Source organism: Schistocerca nitens, chromosome 1, assembly GCF_023898315.1.
Source record: "Schistocerca nitens isolate TAMUIC-IGC-003100 chromosome 1, iqSchNite1.1, whole genome shotgun sequence".
Taxonomy (NCBI): domain Eukaryota; kingdom Metazoa; phylum Arthropoda; class Insecta; order Orthoptera; family Acrididae; genus Schistocerca; species Schistocerca nitens.
The window spans coordinates 162,319,280-162,338,625 of NC_064614.1; the positions used below are offsets into that span (position 1 = coordinate 162,319,280).

A 19,346-nucleotide genomic window follows, 5' to 3' on the forward strand; every position below is an offset into this window, starting at 1 on the left:
TTTGAAGTGGAGGTCATTATCGAGGAAGGTGGCTTGTTGAATTGAGTAGGACAAGGTGAAGCGAACAGGGCAGAAGGTGTTGAGGTTCTGGAGGAATGTGGATAGGGTGTCCTCATCCTCAATCCAGATCATGACAATGTCATCAATGAATGGGAACCAGGTGAGGGGTTTAGGATTCTAGTTGTTTAGGAAGGATTCGTCTAGACAGTCCTTGAATAGGTCAGCATAGGATGGTGCCATATAGGTGCCCATAGCTGTACCCCGTATTTGTTTGTAGGTACTACCTTGAAAGGAGAAGTAATTGGGGTTGAGGATATAGTTGGTCATGGCAACTAGGAAGAAGGTTGTTGGTTTGAAATCCATCGGGCATTGGGAAAGGTAGTGTTCAATAGTGGTAAGGCAATGGGTATTACAGATCTTGGTGTAATGGAGGTGGCATCAGTTGTGATGAGCAGGGCACTGTGTTGTAAAGGAACGGGAGCTGTGTAGAGTTGGCAGATGAAATGGTTGGCTGAAGGTGTTGGTCTATGAGAGTATAGATTCTCTCGGTGGGGGCACAGTAACTGGCCACAATGGGGCATCATGGGTGGTTGAGTTTATGGACTTCAGGAAGCATGTAAAAGGTAAGAGTGCGGGGAGTTGTAGGTGTGAGGTGAGAGATGGACTCTGGGGAGAGATTCTGGGATGGGTCTAAGGATTTGAGGAGAGACTGGAGATCATGCTGGATTTCTGCAATGGGGTCACTGTTGTAGGGTTTGTCGGTGAATGTATCTGACACCTGGTGGAGTCCTTCTGCCAGGTAATCCATGCAGTTCAAAACAACAGTGCTGGAGCCTTTGTCAGCGAGTAGGATCATAAGGTCAGGATCAGTTTTTAGGTGGTGGACTGCAGTTCTTTTGGTGGATGTAAGATTAATTTGCATGTTGAGGGATTTGGGGAATGATGTTGAGGCAAGGTTCGCGAGTAAGAAATTCTGGGAAGCTAACAGGGTGATTTGGGGGCAGTGAGAGTGGATCATGATTGGATGTAGGAGTGAACTGAGTGAGGCAGGGTTCAACATTTGTCTTCGGTTGAGTCTGTAAAGGCCTCAGTGACACCCTCGGTATATTTTGAGAGGGACCACTCGTCATGGCATATGCGACAAGCGCGTGTGGCTAGGCTGTATGGAAGGGACTACTTGGAAAGTGCTCCTCAGCAGCACTTTACTATCCCCCACATCTATCCCTCTATCCATTCCCCTCCCCACCCCAGCCTCCTCCTTACCCACCCAGTTGCCTCTCTCGTCATGAGGTGCTGCTCCTGCTCATAGTTTGGGTTCAGCAGCCAGTGACTGTGGTCGTGTGTGTGAGTTGCATTTGCGAGAAAGTGTGTGTGTGTTTGTGTGTGTGTGTGTGTGTTTTGTCTATTTTTGACCAAGGCCTTGTTGGCCGAAAGCTTATTTTGTAACAGTCCTTTTGTTGCGCGTATCTGTGACTCAGTATCACCGCTATATGGTGAGAAGCACCTATCTTTCTATAGCATTTGGTGAATTTTTGACTGTGAAATGGTGTTGACTCTAATGAGTCATTAACAGACCATCATTTTGGTATGAAAGTAACACTCATAATTGTCATCTGGAACTCAGTTTGGTCACTTAAAATCAAATGCCATGTTTGCTCATGTGTCATACTTCAAAATTTTTAAAAGTAGGACACCTTAGTGGTCAGGTCTGATGTTAGTATATCTGCTTCACTATGGTCACTAATTTGGCCAGAAAAGGTGATGGAACATTTGAAAATCTGGTGACCTGAAAAGTTGTTTCATCAGTTGGCAAAAAATGACGACGTTGTCTAGTTCCTGGTAAAGTGTGCACATATTAAAACCACTATTTTTGTAACACTTTATTTCAGTCAATTTCTTCTTTGCTGATGGAAGTAAATTTAATGCCATTAATGCTCTCAGTGTAGAAGAGTTACAGATCAGACTTCCATTGAGGACAATATGCTGTATGCATATATGAAATAGTGGTGGATTGAAAATATTCGACAGACATCCACTGAGTAGAAGGATGCTTTAATAAGCTTTACGCACTCACGTGGCCCAGAAAATTCATTTTTTATCAGGCTTGGGAATCTCTGTTAAAGAAACCCACCAGGAGCTGCTGTTAGACAACTATCAGGGATGGTCCCTATATTGATGGGAATGCGCGTTTCCTCGCTTTAAAAGAAATCAGCAGTGATTAAGCCATTATTGGCCATAGTGACACATTTACACAATTCCTCATCATTTCATGCAATGAAAAAGTGTGTGCACAAAATATGTTGCACTTTAAACTGGAATTAAACTAGAATGTCAATAGCATTGCACAATAAAATGACATACTCAAAAATCTCTATAATACGAATCCTTTCCAAAATGTGCCAAACTGCCTGCTATGAACTCCTCCAAAATTGACAGTGGTGTGAAACTTGGAGGCAGTTTATACGATGTGTGTTGCAGCTGTTACGCAACAATTTTACTACTATGATGTACAGTCCCATGGTAATGCACAGTTAAATTTTGAAGTTCATAACCAATTTGATTTGTTAAATTTTTTGAGTTGTTCTGACTCAATCTAAGTTCCTAATCTTCAGAATTTTGTATATATTATCCTCCCCCCAGAGTCCTACATGATTGTTGAACATAATAAAAGATGCCAGATTTATTTTAAGTACCACGGGAATTTCGAGTGTATTTTAATTGCACCTCCACGTTTTTGCTATTGTCTAGGACCTTATATGCTTGAATTGCAGAATGAAATCTAGCTTTTAGGTGGTTCAGAGCATGGTCTTTTTAATGAAGGCTCTCTTATTTTTTTCCCCAAGCATTATATTTTCGGTGGAGTTGGCTTCAAATTATCCATCTGTATATTGCTCAAGAAATATTTTATTATTATTGCCATTAAGAGTGTGCAGAAAGTTGTACAAGGTGGCGTAGTTTTGTTGTAATATCCTTTGTTGAGTAGTGTGGCTGGATGTAGTAAAATGCCCTCTTCGAAATAAAAGTTATTTATTACAAGATTCAAACTAAATACAACTTCTGAGAATAATATCTACACAACTTGAGAACAACAGTGTCTAGAGGACCAGCGAAGATTAACGATGACACAGTTCCACAAGGTTTGGAACTTGTAGGCAATCCACTAGTGATGACATGATTGGCAGCTAGACTGTAAGACAGTACCTTGCCTCTTCAATTAACCTCCTACGTGAGGCAGGGGCCGTACTTGGCCTGCAAAACATTTGCGTAAATGTGGTAGCAGAGATATTCAGGGGCAACCCTGTGTACACCACATTTATTTTTTTCATGAAAATATTGCCAGAGATGATACGTCTCAAAGTTTCTGAAAGTGCGGGGTACACTTTTGAGTGTTGTGAATATATCTCTGGAATTGTTGTATTGGCTAAAGTAAAACTTTACCAATGTTCATTGGGAACATGTGCAAATGTTCACACAAAATTTCAGCAGAATCCGTGATGGTCATGCGGGACCCTCTAGATCCTGTGGCATAGCGACCCAACTCTAATGGTTAGATATGTTTTGAGAATGGTACATATTTTAATTTGTACCATGATTTTACCTGTTATCTGTATTGGATTGTTTGCTAAAGATTTCCTATTAAAAAGTGCGCTTAAAATTTCAGGTGAACTCCTCACAAGCGGTTTTGAATTGTGAACATCCAGCTCAGCCATCACACCATCACCACCACCATCACCATCGACATCACAACAACTTGAACCAGTTCCTCCCCGTCCCACATACACGGCCACACGTGAGCTGCCATGGGGGCTCTCGCTCTTCCACATGTCTGACTACTATCGACTTCCCATATCGAGAGCGTAGGCGGCACCACTCTCGTCATGATTTTGGTGGCCACATTCCAAATGTTGATATGGTGGTACGGTTTCATCGTATTGTACATGGACTTGGGTCACCAGCAGATGGTGATGACACACGTGATGGAAACCGTTCAAGTGTTAGTAGTGAAGGTAAGTCAATTTTCCTCAAACTATGGGTATTTGTTGTGCTAATTCAGTGATACTGTGTGACTAGTGTTGAATAACTTCAAGTTATTTGTACTTTTTATAAATAGCTTAAGATGTGTTTGGGGGATGGTTGATTAGAAAAAGAGATGGCTGATGTTCTTCATAACCTGAATTTGTGCTCTTTGTCTAATGGCCTTATATAGATCTGTATCTTGTTCACATATAGTAGATATATTATAGTAAATCAGTTCAAACTGTAATAAGTCATCATCGAGAATAAGTGTCTGTTTTCTTATTATGAAAGTACCATGTCAAGTCATCAATCACACATCATAGTCTCTAAAATTTTAAGTGACCACCATGAGTGGTTGATCATGATGTGACATGTTACTCCCCTAAACAGATAGTTGTGATAATGACTCACTGGTGTTAAAAACCAGTAACTGTAATATATCTTACTAAATGCAATCATGACATTTGTATTTGTATTTCAAACAGATCACATGCTACAGTTTGACACTCTCAAATTTTACTGACCTTTTTGACTGGATGTTAAATACTGATTTCCATTTCAAAGATGTGTGCTTGTTTCAAAATTCATTTTATTAAAGATGACATTCAGATCTCAAATAAGTTGTTTCAAGGACAGAGGGTATATTGTTACAAAATCTGTTCACACACTAATTGAGTTTCAAATTGTGTAACTTAACAATTAACATAACAAAAATAAGATGAGTGATTTCAATATCGTATTGTCTACAGTTGCTGTCATGTCAGCTTATAAAGTCAGTTTTCGTTAAAGCAGTAGTCCAGAACATTATACATTACTGTTGGTCACCTAAATCCATTCTAAAACTTTTTCTCATACACTCCTTTAAAGATTCAGTACCTATGCTCATTATAAAAATGTTAAGTATTCCCATCAGTATACAAACCAGCGTAATGTCCAAAATTTGCTAAGGAATGTAAGTGATCTGTTGTGCCTCAATCCTTTGCAACTGCTTAGCACCCAGCTAGTAGTTTATTTGATAAAAAAATTTTTTTGAACAATAATTGTACTATCTGTTTGTGTGTGTGTGTGTGTGTGTGTGTGTGTGTGTGTGTGTGTGTGTGTGTATGTGTGTGTGTGTGTGTACACAAAATAACAATGTCAAGCACCCAAAGACAAGCCCTTAGGGGTGCAAAGTAAATCATGTATCTTCATTAATATCACAAGTTGTGACTGAAGACAGATCTTCAAATTTGAGTTCTGTATTTGTAAGTTTTGTGAACATTCAGGGAGCAATTACCCTGTCTCGGAAATTAGTAATAAGATTTACATTAAGCAACTGTGTTGCACTTACAGTATTCAACTGCTGTGTAGTAAAGAGACAACATCACTAGTGTACACGAAGTTCACTCTGCTGGATAGTTCTTCAAAGCTCTTGTGAATGTCAGCATTGAAAGTTAACAGAGATCCTGTTTGTCAAGAAACTGTGTATACATTGTGATGAAGATAGTCTGGGAGGCAGTGTCTTAAGGATTGACCTAGCAGACATACAGGACATATGACTCTCACCAACCCAGAAAGTGAATGATTTAACAACAAATGAGTCTGATACAGAACAGAACCTGAAAATCTGGAAGCTCCTCAGCTGATTGGACAGCCACATCTCTGCTCGTGGATGGAAAAAGAACTTTTGGCATTTGTGTACCCTCCATGTGTGTGTATGCGTGATCTTGCTGTGGTTCAGACAAAGAAGAGCCTTTCAGAATTCAGCAGATGGACAATAGAAGCATGTGCGACTTGGAGGTTGCATTCCTTTCTGAAACACTTTTGAATTAATATTTATGACCACTTAATTCGCGTCTGGCTGCATTTTATATGCCTTCGAGTAAAGGCGAAATAGTTTCCAAAGGTCTTAGCAGGGAATGAAGCTGTATTTTATAAGGATTTGGTATTGTTGGAATGAGATTAGATAAGTTACTTGTGAAGTAGTTTTGCATTAATTGCAGGGAAACGGTGGTTAATTTTCAGTTCTTTAATTCTTGGATGGTGAGTAATTTGGGTTTCAGAAGGTGTGAAAGCTGAGATTTCAGCAAGAAAATAAATATTTTCTTGTTGCTTTTATCTTATTTGTGCTCAAATGAACTGTCTGAAGCAGTGTAGATTTCACTCATGACGGAAGTGAAAGATACCTTTACATTACAGAAATGGGTGCATGTGCACATGTTGCATTACAATGAAGTCATTGTTTCTGTACTATTTACACTAACCAGTTCATAACTTAAACAATTTTGCATGTTGAAAATATTTATGGTCTCTAATACTAATCATGAAATATATTAGGTTTCTGTGAAAATGACCCGGATGGTGACATGCTGATGGACAGCAGTGTGCTAATGAGACCGGAACTCCGTATGCCTGCAATGTGTGGTGTCGGGGATACAGACTCTCAGGAGGGAGGCAGCAGCGACTCTGCCAGCAGCATCGGGAGTGGTGTACGTGCAGCAGTAAGAGGTATTCCTGTGGCTGGCAGTGAGGCAACTAGTCACAGAATTTCATCGCACCTCTTGCAAAGTGGTCACGATTCGGTGTTCGACCTTCCCGACCTAGATATGGCACGTCACACCACTGTTTCACCTCGCCGCGATACTGCAGATGCCGATTCGGACACTTCTGCGGGTGGTATTTCGCCCTCCGAAGACATAGAAGGATTGCGGAGGCCGTCCAAAGACGGATCATTTTCTTCGTCAAATTCTGACTCCCAGCAGTCTGGAGACGAGTATAACCTTTATTATTATGATCCTAAGGCTTTGACTGCTGGATCGAGTAATAATGCAAATGAAAATTCCAAGTCTGCAGGGAAGAATGATCCTGTGGTACCTGCCTCAGTTTTTGCAAACTTGAGGAAGACTGAGGATCCCTGGGACATCCTGTTTGCTAGAGCAGAGGGTCTACATGCACACGGACACGGGAAAGAAGCCTGCACTCTAGGTGTGCGCCTCGCAGAGGAACTTCTCGCCAACCCTCCGGACCTCATGATCGAGTTGCCACCGATGCCCACAAAAGGGAAGAGAAAGAAGGTAATTTGTTTAGTTTCTATCTCTTTTGACTACTGGTTGCAAATGTTTTTGAAGAAAACTGCCACCTGTTCACCTGTTTTAGTTTCATCTTAGCTAAAAGTCGTTTCGGATTCAAAAAGTACGTTCCCAAGTCGGCATTCTCTCACTTAACTGTTGAAAACACACAAAGATGTCATTAGTGTTAAATTTAAATCTGTCATCACAGCCAGTAGATTTGTTAAAGATTTAAAACAGTTTGGAGTACTTTCTGTCTCTCTTTCCCACAACGTGCACCACTCATCTGTGCTGTATAATGCATTTAACAGTCTACTCGTTCTGCTCATTTTCTTCGTATATGATATCCTTAGTTATACCACAAGAGTTATCTTGAGCTGTAAAATATTCTTGAGTATCAGGTGTTCTCCTGTGTTGAAAATAAGGAATACATTAATTTCAGAGAACCACCTTTTTCATGTTACGGATCTCTTAGTTTCATCTCTAGTAATTATCAGACCATAATGTATGGTTTCCTACATGCGAGTCTGGAAATGCATTCCTCAGCGAGTGGCCCAAATTTGTTGATCTGTTAGTTTTTGACTTTGGTTAGTACAATCTCTAAAATCCACATAACTATTATATGCAGTACAGCCCTTGATTTACTGTACTGGTTGCTTAGATTGCCTTACAGAGATTTTTATTTATTTATTTTTTGTTTTTGTCTTAATCTTCTTTCTTTGTGAAGAACATAATAGAAGTTGCATAAAGTTTGAGGTCCATTGTGTAAACACTGAGTCAGTATATCTGACATGAACCATCTTGCCAGGTTAAAACTATGCATCAGACTGGAAATTGGACAGTTATTGTTGCCTTTTCCGGGGCCAGCACTGGCAGGGAAGTTAATATATGTGCACATTATACTGAGATGACTAAAGTCGTGGGATAGTGATATGCACATATGCAAATGGTGGTAGTATCGTGTACAAAAGACATAAAAGGGCAGTGCATTGATGGCGGTGACATTTGTACTCGGGTGCTAAATGTGAAAAGATTTAGGATGTGATTCATTATGGCTGCATGATGGGTATTAAAAGACTTTGAAAGTGGACTGGTAGTTGGAGCTATACACATGGGACATTCCATTGCGGAAATCATTAGGGAACTCTGTATATCCAAGATCCACAGTAGCAAGAGCATGCTGAGGATACCAAATTTCGGGCATTACTTATCACGGACAGCGCAATGGCCAATGACCTTCACTTAATGATCGAGAGCAGAGAATTTTGTTTGGAGCTGTCAATGTTAACAGACTAGCAACACTGTGTGAAACAATAAAAGAAGGCAATGTGAGATGTACAACAAATCTATCCGTCAGGACAGTGTGACAAAATTTGATGTTAATGGGCTAAGGCAGTAGACAACTGACGTGAGCACCTTTGCTAACAGCATGAATCACCTACAGCACCTCTGCTGGGCTTGACAGTATTGAGTGGACATTAGACAACTGGAAAACTGTGGACTGGTCACATGAGTCTCAATTTCAGTAGTTGAGAGTTGATGACTGTTCAAGTGTGGTACAGATCCCACAAAGCCATGGACCCCAAGTTGCCAGTAAGCCCCTGTACAAGCTGGTGGTGGCTTTGTAATGGTGTGAATTGTGTTTATGTGGAATGGACTCTGTCCGTTTGTCCAACAGTACTGATCTTTGACTGGAATTAGTTACATTGGCTACTTGGAGACCATTTGGCTGCCATTCGTGGATTTCATATTCCCAAACAATGATGGAATTTTTATGGATGACAATGCACAGTGTTGCCAAGTACAATTGTTCACAATTGGTTTGAAGAACAGTCTGGACAATTTCACCAAATGATTAAGCCACCCAGATCTCTGGACATGAATCCCATCGAACGCTTATTGTACGTAATTGAGGGATCAGTTCCTTCACAAACTCGTACTGGCAACACTTTTGCAGTTATGAACAGCTATAGAGCCAGCATGGCTCAATTTGTCTATAGGGGACTTCCAACGACTGGTTAAGTCCATGCCATGTTGAGTTGCTGCACTACACTAGGCAAAAGGAGGTGCAACACAATCTTATGAGATATCCCATGACTTTTGTCACCTCAGTGTATGCTGCAGCATGAAAATTTGATTATAAATTGTGTGTATCTGGAAGTACTCTCAAATTGTTGTTCAGTGTTTTATCTAATGTTATTGTATAGCCTATCAGTTAGTAATTTCATAATAAATTACTGTTATGTGATGCTTATGGAGTGTCTTCTTATAGATGTGTATTGTGGGGAAATGTTTCAGCAACAAATAAATCCAGTCTCTCATCAAATAAGCTGTCTAGCATCGGCTACACTAGCTAAGTGTGCCTTCCTGTGCACAGTACTGGCAGAAAATCTGGAACATTCCCACCTGGCATTCAGGGTGGGTTTGTTCGGACTTGAAATGGCTCGTCCACCGGCAAGCACCAAGCCACTGGAAGTGAGTACTAAGTTCCCAATTAAGATCATTTGTTGGACTGAAACTATAGTAGTAGCCACATCATAGTTGATAAACAAGTAAGTAAGTACCGGGAAATAGGTACTGTGATGGATAAGACATGTCTAGTCATCGTATTTTTGTTAAAAGGGGGTGGGAAGTGATGATATACAAGCATAACTCTAGAACGCATGGAAAAAATTTCTAGACTGGCTTTTTTTTGTGTGTGCTGCTGGGGGCATGATAAGATGAAAGAGAGACTTACAACAGTTAGGAATGGTGGTTTCATTGGGAATTGGAGGGAAAGGAGGTGGTATGTAAAAATAATTGAAAACAGCCAATATTAATGTCAAATCCATTGTGTTTGGTGTTATTAGGCTGATTGGTGACAGTCTTGATAAAATTTCACCCCCTAGTAGGGGTGTAAAGAGAGTTGCTGTTTATAAATTATGGTGTAATTTTTTTGACTATATGGTAATATTAATGTAACATAATACTTGAATGTATGCAGTATTTATAAGTAAGAAGTCTATAAAACATTCCAATCAGCTCTCACTACGACCAGAAGAAAGGCACAGAAATGTATGTAGCATTCACAGTTTTTGGAAAAGTGCTTTGTTGATTGTGAATGAGAAGGGGTTGCAGGAGAACAAGAAAAAGTGGTAGTTAATAGCCTGTGGTAGTTAATAGCCTAATATAATGTAAGGTAAGGAAACAGACGGTGAGCGTGAAGAAGAAAAGATGAATGTATGTGAATTACAGAAGAGTGTCGACTGCAAACATTCCCGTCAGTCTCAAATTTTATGTTAAATAAACTAATTTTTATTAGTTTCTCATCACATGTAATACTTTCCTCAGAACTGTTTTAATCTGCCTAATGACATTACCCTGTATCTTCATTAATAACCCTTTATGCAACACAATCATTTCATGTCATTAACTTCTCCTTATGCATAATGTCTTGGTGATTGTGGGGTAAAAAAATACCATTTGTAGCTATTTGTCTAACATTAGATAAAGCTAGTAATATTAGAACTGTGTCTTGCACAAAACAAAATTTATCTAAAATTTCTGATTTTATCCTGGAAGTTAAAATTTCCTTCTGTTGCACATCGGTGTGGTATGCATGATACGAAAATATTCACACACAAAGAAGTCTGCTGCCATTTTTTTTGCAGAGTCAGGAAGAGCAACACATTAAAGAAATTATTACTGGTTTCAATTTTCAGGTGAAACTAGCAAATCAGGAGTCAGAATTAGTAAGTCTCTTGAAGCGCATCCCTCTAGGAGCTTGGGAACTTAAAATTATTCGGGAACGTGCAGAGCAACTGAAAGATGGAACATTGCGATCTCGTGGGGAAGCTCTGCTCCCAATCATGCTTGCCAGCTATCTTTTTGATGTGCTTGTCATGCCAGGTATGTTAGCTATTAACTTTGTTCATTTTCCAGTTATATTTTTATTTCTTTCTGTTTAGCATGCCTTCGTTCACTTGGCCTGATCATAAGCTGCAGTCTGTTGAACTTTTACTTCTTCTAGTTCATATTTTATAACATTAAAATCCAACATTTTCATGAAATTCGTGTTAGTGCTACCATTTTGGTATGTTGTATGTATTTCATATTAATCAGTAGAAAGTTAACATTTAAACTTAGAAGGAATCACAAGATGAATATGCATGCATAGGTGGGAAGACATCAAAAATGGTTTGGAGTTGATATGGAGGGGCATTGCGGGGAAATGCCTTGGTGATGGAAATATTGTCATGTTGTAACCACACTATAGTCCAAATATGAAAGCAGGGTCATCAGTGAAATAAAACACTTAACACTAAAAGTGTGTTTATTATGAGCAACAGTGTACAGGCAGAACAGAACTGAACCGAACCCCTAGGTGGAGAGTGTAGCTATTTATACGAATACTGAATATTCCAGAATATACAAACACCACAGAAATCAGAAATTTTGATAACCTACCAGCTGTGACAAATACTAAATGACAAGTAACTTCTATGCCATACAGCATGCAGCACAGCTCTTGGCATAGCTCCCTCTTTCACAGAAACACTGACATGCAGTTTCAGAAGTTCTCATACGAGCTGACTACAGCATCCTGAATTCAAGTCTTATCAGTAGCCCTCTGTTGTGACAAAGCTAGTGGATCCTCACATCCTGGTTACATTGTCACACCGTATTCACTATGATAAGCATTAAAGGAAGTTCGTTTCCTCAAAGCTTCACGATTGTTGACAAGGACTTAAATTTCCACGAACAAGAAGCTCTCGTCATCGATGTGAGTGGCAGGAGTGTAATAGGGCTTCATACAGAGAAAACAGAAATCATCTATACACTTTTGTCTTCTTGGCAGATGGCCCTAATCCTCAACTTTCTTTGACATCCAGCAACCAACAAAGGATACGATACGGTCCAAAATAGGTCTTCAGTAACTTTTCCGATACTTAATGTACAGGGGTAAAAATCAATATCAGTTCTGCCAGGCTGTAACACACTGGCTGCTTCTAGGCATTATAGGGCTCTTGGTCTTTCTCCTGGGTGTCCACGGCTCATAAGTGAGCCAGCTGTCTTGCTTCTTCAGTCTCAGTGATGAAGTGTTTCACATAGTATCACTGGCTCAAACGGGAACAGTCTATTGGTAGTTGTTTTGGCCTCTGTGACTTTGGAGCAGAAGAAATGCTTTGAAGCCTTTAGTGTCTTGCTTAGCTGTGTTATATGCGAATCTGACAGTGTGCAGTGTCATAACCCAGTGTTTCTGTTTTACATCAATGTACATCAAGTGCATATCTACCAATGTCTTATTAAAGGATATCTACCAGTGTCATATTAAAGGGTTCTGTGAAGATAGTCACCTGCTTGTGGTAGGCAGTTGTCAGACTGTGGAAGATTTTCCACGATCAAAGATTGTCACACAGTGTGACGCAACTGAACTGGATTTTATAGTCTCTCCTCAGCAGCACCAATCTTGATCACGAAGTTGAAACTTTGAATGAGTGTGAGATGTGTTTACTAAAAGATGCACAACACCGTATTTTAAACATTGACATACATATTTTATTGCCTTTGAAGTACAGTTATTAATTATAATGACCATCTTTTACATTACGAACAAGTACCCCAAGTTTCTGTGTCAGAACCCACAAATGCCGAGTAATCCCTTTCCAGTGCTGAAGTTGATTGTTCAGTAATGGCACATAACAATATTTTGTATTTATACAAAAAAATTCACAGTTCTCGCGTAGCTGGCACAGTTCCTCTTAAAAGACAGTTACACTCCTGTGGTGGATTTAAGAGTTCAACGCTTGAATCAGTGAGTCCAATGATTGTTCAGTTTGCTGACAGCTACATTTCACACTCTTCATAATTATAAAGCAGTTGTTTTCAAATGTTTATTAATTTATGGTACAGAGTCACTTGTAAGTAATTAAACATCAAAGTGATATGTAAAATAAGGGAAAGGTAACGACTCATCTGTAGCAGATTGATGCAAGGAGCCCAGTAAAACACAATAGAAAACAGCAGTCACACTAGTTTTTGAGCACTATGTCTTTTCCAGCAATAGCTCAAAACACACACACACACACACACACACACACACACACACAAATGCACACTCCCATGGCTACAGCAAAGTTCGTTTGGGTATGTGTGTGGTTGTTTGTCTGAATGTTTGTACTATTGCTGGAAAAAAGAGCTAGTGCTTGAAAGTTAGTGTGAATGCTGTTTTCTGTTATTTGTTACTGTGCTCCACGCATTGATCTGCTACAGATGATTGGTTGCCTGTCCGTTATTTTACGTATTGCTCTATCAAGAAATTTCCATTATTGTTGAAGTTCTTGGTGACCTGAGTTCATATTCTCACATACAGAAGATATACAATAATGGTGTGACTCAGCATCTAGAGTATGTCGGTTACAGATGTTACTTGTTTTACATTCAAACTGCGGACTCGCTATTTTAGGTGACTTCCAGCTACTTATAAACGGGTTTAAGAGCAGATAGTTATTTTGAAAACTGTATGAGACCTTGAAATTTGGGTAGATCGGGTTTTACTGTTTTTAATGAACTAAAAGAACTAGTATGGTTTTGATTTATAGAAAACATTGCTAGTCAGGAATTTAGAGAAATGCATGTCTAAAAGTGCGGCCCCTCAGGCCGAAAGTTCGAGTCCTCCCTCGGGCATGGGTGTATGTGTTGTTCTTAGCATAAGTTTGTCTAAGTCTAGGGACCAATGACCTCAGCAGTGTATTCCCTTAGGAATTCACACACATGTGAAGATTTGCAAGTCTAAATGGAATTTTGAGATTTATGGGTAAGTACTATATGTCAACAGATAATTATATTGCAAATGAGATAAAAATTGACAAAAAATTTGGTTATTTGCTGGAGTAGAATATCATAATAGATAGAACAATCCATCTGCGTTGTCAACAATGGGTTGCTTCTTGTTTCAAAATTATGTCTTATAAAAGAAGCCTTGTGATCTGGGTGTCGGCAGTCCACACAGCTTTGGTGCAGTATAGTGCTTAAGGTGGTCAGTTGTATTCCATCAATTCTCATTTGGTGACTTCTAGAACATCCCCAAAAGCTTGATTCCAATTCAGTGGAATGGTGCTACTCCAGATGGAATTGGTATCAGATCCCCTCAAGGTAGTTGTGGCACGTGCTTTCTTCACTGGCGTTCCTTACAGACTACCACATAGTGTGTTAACCTATCAGTAGAGACCTGGCCAGTGATACCTGTTTCTGATTCTGTGTAGAGTATTGATGAATTCCAGTTGACCAAATGTTTTAAGCATCGTGGGAAAAACTTCAGGATAGCTGGCTGTAGATGAGCTGGGATGATGAACAACCATTTCTGCCCCGTGGATCGTAGTTCCCCTTTTACAATGTTCTGTTTAGTAACCACAGAATCTCCTTTGGTTGGTTTCTCCTCCTTCAAGGCTTCTGTTCAGCAAAAATGTCATTTAATATAGTGATGACCAATGACTGAGATTTTTTCCACACTGCTGTGTTCCACAACTGGATTCCATGAAAGGCAGTCAATGTCCTCCTGATTGTGTCTGTTTTTGTGTACGTGTCAGATCCTTGAGGCTAGTCAGCCAACGTAGAAGATGGTGTTCTGGCAAATGGTGAGTGGTTTGCAAAATACATACAGCCAGAATCAGTTGATGGCCTAAACATCTGCAAGACACTCTTTCTTGGTTGTAAAGTTGTTTTTCTTGTACTTGGAGAGTACTCAGAATGCATAAGCTATCAGTTATTCAGCACCTAACTGAATCTGTACTAGAACTGCATCTACCCAAAATACGCTAGTGTCGATGTGAAGTCCTGTTTCAGCATTCTTGTCATACAAGGTTAGGACTGGAAAAGATGTTACTGCCTTTTTAATGGTAAGGGAAAGGTCTTTCTTGTGCCTTGTTCCTTTGAAGTTTGGCTTCTTCCTGCAGAAAGTCTTGCTAGATAAGTGCTTTGGTACAGAAATCCTTTATGAATAGCTGGTTGTAGGAGCACGTTCAGAGAGAACTTCTCACATCATGAATGTTTTATTTTTTATTTTACACATCTAGTTCTGTAGGACCAAATTGAGGAGCAAATCTCAAAGGTCATGGAACATGTCAGCTCATGAAATTACAACATAAAAGTAATAATAGATAAAATAAAATGTTTATAACCTAAAAAAGACAAACCATAAGGTTAAGTAAACACGATCAACAATATAACATAGGAATCAGCTTATTTTTACAAGGAACTCCTTGACAGAATAGGAGGAGTGATCCATGAGGAAACTCTTCAATTTCGATTTGAAAGCACATTGACTACTGCTAAGATTTTTGAATTCTTGTGCTAGCTTATTAAAAATGGCTGCAGCAGTATACTGCACACCTTTCTGCATGAGAGTCAAGGAAGTGCGATCCAAATGCAGATTGATTTCTGCCCAGTATTAACTGAGTGAAAGCTACTAATTCGTGGGAATAAGCTGATATTATTAACAAGAAACAACAGTAAAGAATGTATGTTGTGAACTGCAGAATTTGAAACAGAGCCAATGTTTCACACAACATTCTTCACTACCAAGCTAGTGTCATCAGCAAACAGCAATATTTTAGAATTACCTGTAATACTAGAGGGCATATCATTTATGTAAATAACAAAACTGACCACATCACTGATCCCTGGGGTACCCCCAATTTGACTGTGCCCCAATTAGACTCCACCTCATAGCCATTCGCAACACTGTGAATAATGACATTTTGCTGACTGTTGGTAAAGCAAGAGGTGAACCAATTGTGAGCTACTTCCATATTCCATAATGATACAACTTCTATAGCAATATTTTGTGATCAACACAATCAAACGTCTTAGTTAAATGAAAAAAGATGCCTTGTGTTCGAAACCTTTTGTTTAATCCATCCAGTACCTCACAGAGAAAAGAGAATGAAGCATTCTCAGTTGTTAAACTACTTCTAAAGCTGAACTGTACATTTGATAGCAAATTATGTGATATAAAATGATCAATTACCCTTACATACATAACCGTTTTAATAACTTTAGCAAACACTGGTGGCATAGAAATAGGTTTAAAATTGTCTGCAGTATCCCCTTCTCCCTTTTTATAAAGCGGATTAACTACTGAGTACTTTAATTGTCCAGGAAACTGGCCAATCTTAAGGGAAAAATTACAAATGTGCCTAAGAACTGGGCTAACATGCTAGGCACTCCATCATATCTGTGAGAGCCCTTAGTCTTCAGTGATTTGAATATTTACTCACTCTCTCCCTAGTCAGAGGAGTATTTCAGATATCATTCTCGGAAAGGCATTTTCCAAGAGAGTTATATGATTGCCTGTAGAAACTAAGTTTTTATTTAACTCAACAGCAACACTCAGAAAATTATTGTTAAGTATTGTACATATACCTGGCTTATCAATAACAGAAATATTTTTACTACAAACTGACTTTATATCACTGACCTTGTGCTGCTGACCACACACTTGCTTCACAACTGACCATACGGTTTTAATTTTATCCTGTGAATTAGCTGTTCTCTTTGCCTGCCACATACTCTCTGCCTTCCTAATAACATTTTAAGCATCTTGCACAACTGTTTGTAATGGGCTACCGTAGCTTGATTGTGATTACTTCTAACATTTTGATATAATTCCTACTTGTTCTACATGATATCCTTATCCCACTAGTCAGCCACCCAGGCTGCCTTTTACTGCCAGTAACCCACTTAGAACGTTCTGTTGGAAAGCAACTCTCAAAGAGCATGAGAAGTGTGTTAAGGAAAGCATTATACTTGTCGTCTATGTTATCGGCACTGTGTCAAGGAGTCTGTAAATCTGTGACTGCTGTTATTTTCTCTGAATTGGGTTAACTACTTGCCCCAGGACTTTTGTTTCTCAGATGATGAAAAGACATTTTTACAGATTCAGCTAGGGCTCTGCAGTCTGAACACACGTCACCACAGTTGCCAGGTTACTTGGATCTTTTCAAAATTGTCATTGAAGAAACTGCAATGTCGTCCAGACGGCAAAGGCACATCGTCCATTTGAGGTGTTTAAGCAGATTGTCCATCATATGTTTGAAGTGGCAGGAGCATTACACTGTCCAAAATGCATAACTTCACACTCACAGAGGCTGTAAGAGTGTCATCAGTGTGAGGCAGTGGGTAGACATCCTTTTTCATGAGTTAGTTCTCTCATTGGTAGTTGATGCAAAATACCATGTGCCATCCTTGTTGTTCACAAGACCTTAGGAGAGGACTAGGGACTCTGAGAGGTAGCAGTGAAGTCATCTTTGCAGCACCTTCTCCATTTCCTCCGAGGTTATCCATTGTTCAGCCGGTGACACCCTATAAGAGCATTGGCTGATTGGTGGATGATCGCTATTGTCGAAATGATGTTTTACCTTGGGCAATGTAGGTCTCTCTCTTCTCCGCTCCAGGTTTCAAAGCATCTGAAAATTGGTGCAGAACAGCTAATACTCGCTAACAGTGCCGCCTGGTCAGGCCACATCCCATTGGGAGTTCTATAGTACTGTTCTCCTTTGCATTGTCTGCAGTGGTAGCTGACAACAGTTGTTTGTTGATGGCACTAAGCTGCCCTTTCCTGGACTGGGTCAGATACCCATGTTCATGTAGCTTTAGAGGTAAGTTATGGCTGCTTGTGACAGTCTTTGATCAACTGCAATGTGTATGATCCTAGCTGGCATGTAGATTTCCCTTGTAGGCATTAGTAGCTTTTTCCGGTTGACAAGAGCTTCACAGTTTAAGTAAGGGAAGGTAGAGAAAAACAGAAAGTAAAGGAATAGAAATTGTTGTCAACAGATGGTCAGAAGGATCTGGTTTCCCCTATTCTATCCACACATCACTCATTATACCACAGCAGCGACTGTGGTTTGATTTACTCAAACTGTATATATTTTTTGCTATGATATTACAAAACAGTAAGATAAGTTTATGTCTGGAAGCCATTGCTGAAGGTTTGATTTTCCAGTCATTGTGATACACCTGTTCCGTATGATGTAAAATACTCTAAGGGTTTTGACCACCATCACAGGTGGCCTCCTTCAGAATGAGAATGATTGTATCTATAGTAGTAAGCAAAACAGCAGTGTATTTTACACTATTACACACCCAGAAGAATGTAATTGAAACTTAATTCTGGCTGCATAGGCCAGCCTGAGTGCAGTTCTACAATTGTTAGGACACTAGACTCACATTTGGCAGGATGACTGTTCAAACTCCCTTTAGGACCTCTAGGCTAAGATTTTCTGTGGCATCTATAAACTGATTATGTTAAATACCTGGATTGATGATGATTATGAAGTCCCGTACTCTGTGACTGAGTATAGGGGAACGATGTGGGAGACCCACACCTCCGTGCTAGGCAAGGTGCTAGTGGAGGTGGTTTGCCATTGCCTTCCTCCGTCCCCAATGGGGATGAAATGATGATGATGATGATGAGACGAGGAGTCATCTCGAGGCAGGGAAAAATCCCTGACCCCGCCGGGAATCGAACCCGGGACCCCGTGCTCGGGAAGCGAAAACACTACCGCGAGATCACGAGCAGCGAGCCTGGATTGGGTCGTGTTAAAAAGGAAATGGCAGATTTCCTTCCCCATACATTCATCTGTTAACGACCTGATCATTGGTGAAACGTTAAACCCTGATCTTCCTTCCTTCTGCATTAGTTAGTGCTTTAAACTGCAGAAATGCTGAATAACTTTGCAGTGTTACTACTTGCTACCAGCACTTGTGAAAGTGAAGATTATAACTTCGTGTTCATAACGGATTAACTTTGTGTTCATAGCAGATTAAGTTGGATAGCAATAACATACAATACAAAATCCAGGATGGAATGTAACAATATTACGAAAAGGAAAGTTGTCACTCACCATATAGCAGAGATAGCAGCTAATTCTCTTAGTTTCACAGCAATGATCAGAAATAGTGGTGTTTTTACCTTTTGGCACAGTTTGTGTTTTGCTAAGACAGTTTCCGCTATATGGTGAGTAGTGACTTTCCTTTCCATTATATTAAACAATAGAAAATCCAGGATGGAATATAACAATACCAGAGAAGGAAAGTTGCTACTCACCATATAGCGGAGATGCTGAGTCGCGATAGGCACAATAAAAAGATTCACACATTTAAAGCTTTCGGCCATTAAGGCCTTTGTCAACAGTACACACACACACACACACACACACACACACACACACACACGCGCGCGCGCTCACATAAGCTCAGCTTGCACACGTGTCTGCAGTCTCAGAGAGCTGAGACCACCAA

The 19,346-nt window shown here is 39.8% G+C and overlaps 1 protein-coding gene across 1 annotated transcript in view; it reads left to right on the forward strand.

Annotated features, from left to right (window-relative positions):
• LOC126244256 (zinc finger SWIM domain-containing protein 8 homolog) overlaps positions 1-19,346 on the forward strand; it is a 525,958-nt gene that overhangs the window by 406,152 nt on the left and 100,460 nt on the right. Inside the window, exons 9-12 of the mRNA XM_049948222.1 lie at positions 3,662-4,007; positions 6,334-7,070; positions 9,363-9,539; positions 10,766-10,952. Coding sequence (XP_049804179.1) covers positions 3,662-4,007; positions 6,334-7,070; positions 9,363-9,539; positions 10,766-10,952 — 1,447 coding nt within the window. The remainder of the gene's footprint in view (positions 1-3,661; positions 4,008-6,333; positions 7,071-9,362; positions 9,540-10,765; positions 10,953-19,346) is intronic.